The sequence below is a fragment of the Gavialis gangeticus genome, unplaced genomic scaffold, assembly GCF_001723915.1.
Source record: "Gavialis gangeticus isolate Ggan-Ray unplaced genomic scaffold, GavGan_comp1, whole genome shotgun sequence".
Classification (NCBI taxonomy): Eukaryota; Metazoa; Chordata; order Crocodylia; family Gavialidae; genus Gavialis; species Gavialis gangeticus.
Window position 1 is genome coordinate 42,094,400 of NW_017729031.1, and position 410 is coordinate 42,094,809.

The 410-nt window shown below is 70.7% G+C and overlaps 1 protein-coding gene across 1 annotated transcript in view; it reads left to right on the top strand.

Annotated features, from left to right (window-relative positions):
• Positions 1-410, top strand: part of SLC11A1 (solute carrier family 11 member 1) — a 29,240-nt gene that overhangs the window by 9,902 nt on the left and 18,928 nt on the right. The window contains exons 13-14 of the mRNA XM_019522819.1: positions 64-137; positions 265-406. Of these exons, the coding sequence (XP_019378364.1) occupies positions 64-137; positions 265-406 (216 nt within the window). The remainder of the gene's footprint in view (positions 1-63; positions 138-264; positions 407-410) is intronic.

A 410-nucleotide genomic window follows, 5' to 3' on the forward strand; every position in this document is an offset into this window, starting at 1 on the left:
CCTGCCCTGTAGCCCCGTCCCCCCAGCCCTACCTGCGCCCCTCACCCTGTCTTGTGCCGCCAGCTGCCCTTCGCAGTGCTGCCCGTCCTGACCTTCACCAGCCTCCGGCCGCTCATGAACGACTTCACCAACGGGCTGTGAGTGGGGGGGCAAGGGGGGGGACCCTGCGTCCCACCTGCATGCTCCCAGCCGGGGTCCGGCAGGGGTGCAGGGGCAGGCCTCCCTCCCCTGCCCTTGACCCCGGCCCTGCCCTTGACCCCCCAGGCCGGGGCAGCTGGTGATGGCGCTGATCGCCGTGCTGGTCTGTGCCATCAACCTCTACTTCGTGGTGGATTTCCTGCCCTCGCTGGGCAGCGTCGCCTACTGGGTGCCCGCGGGCATCGTGCTGGCCGCCTACGCCGCCTTCGTCA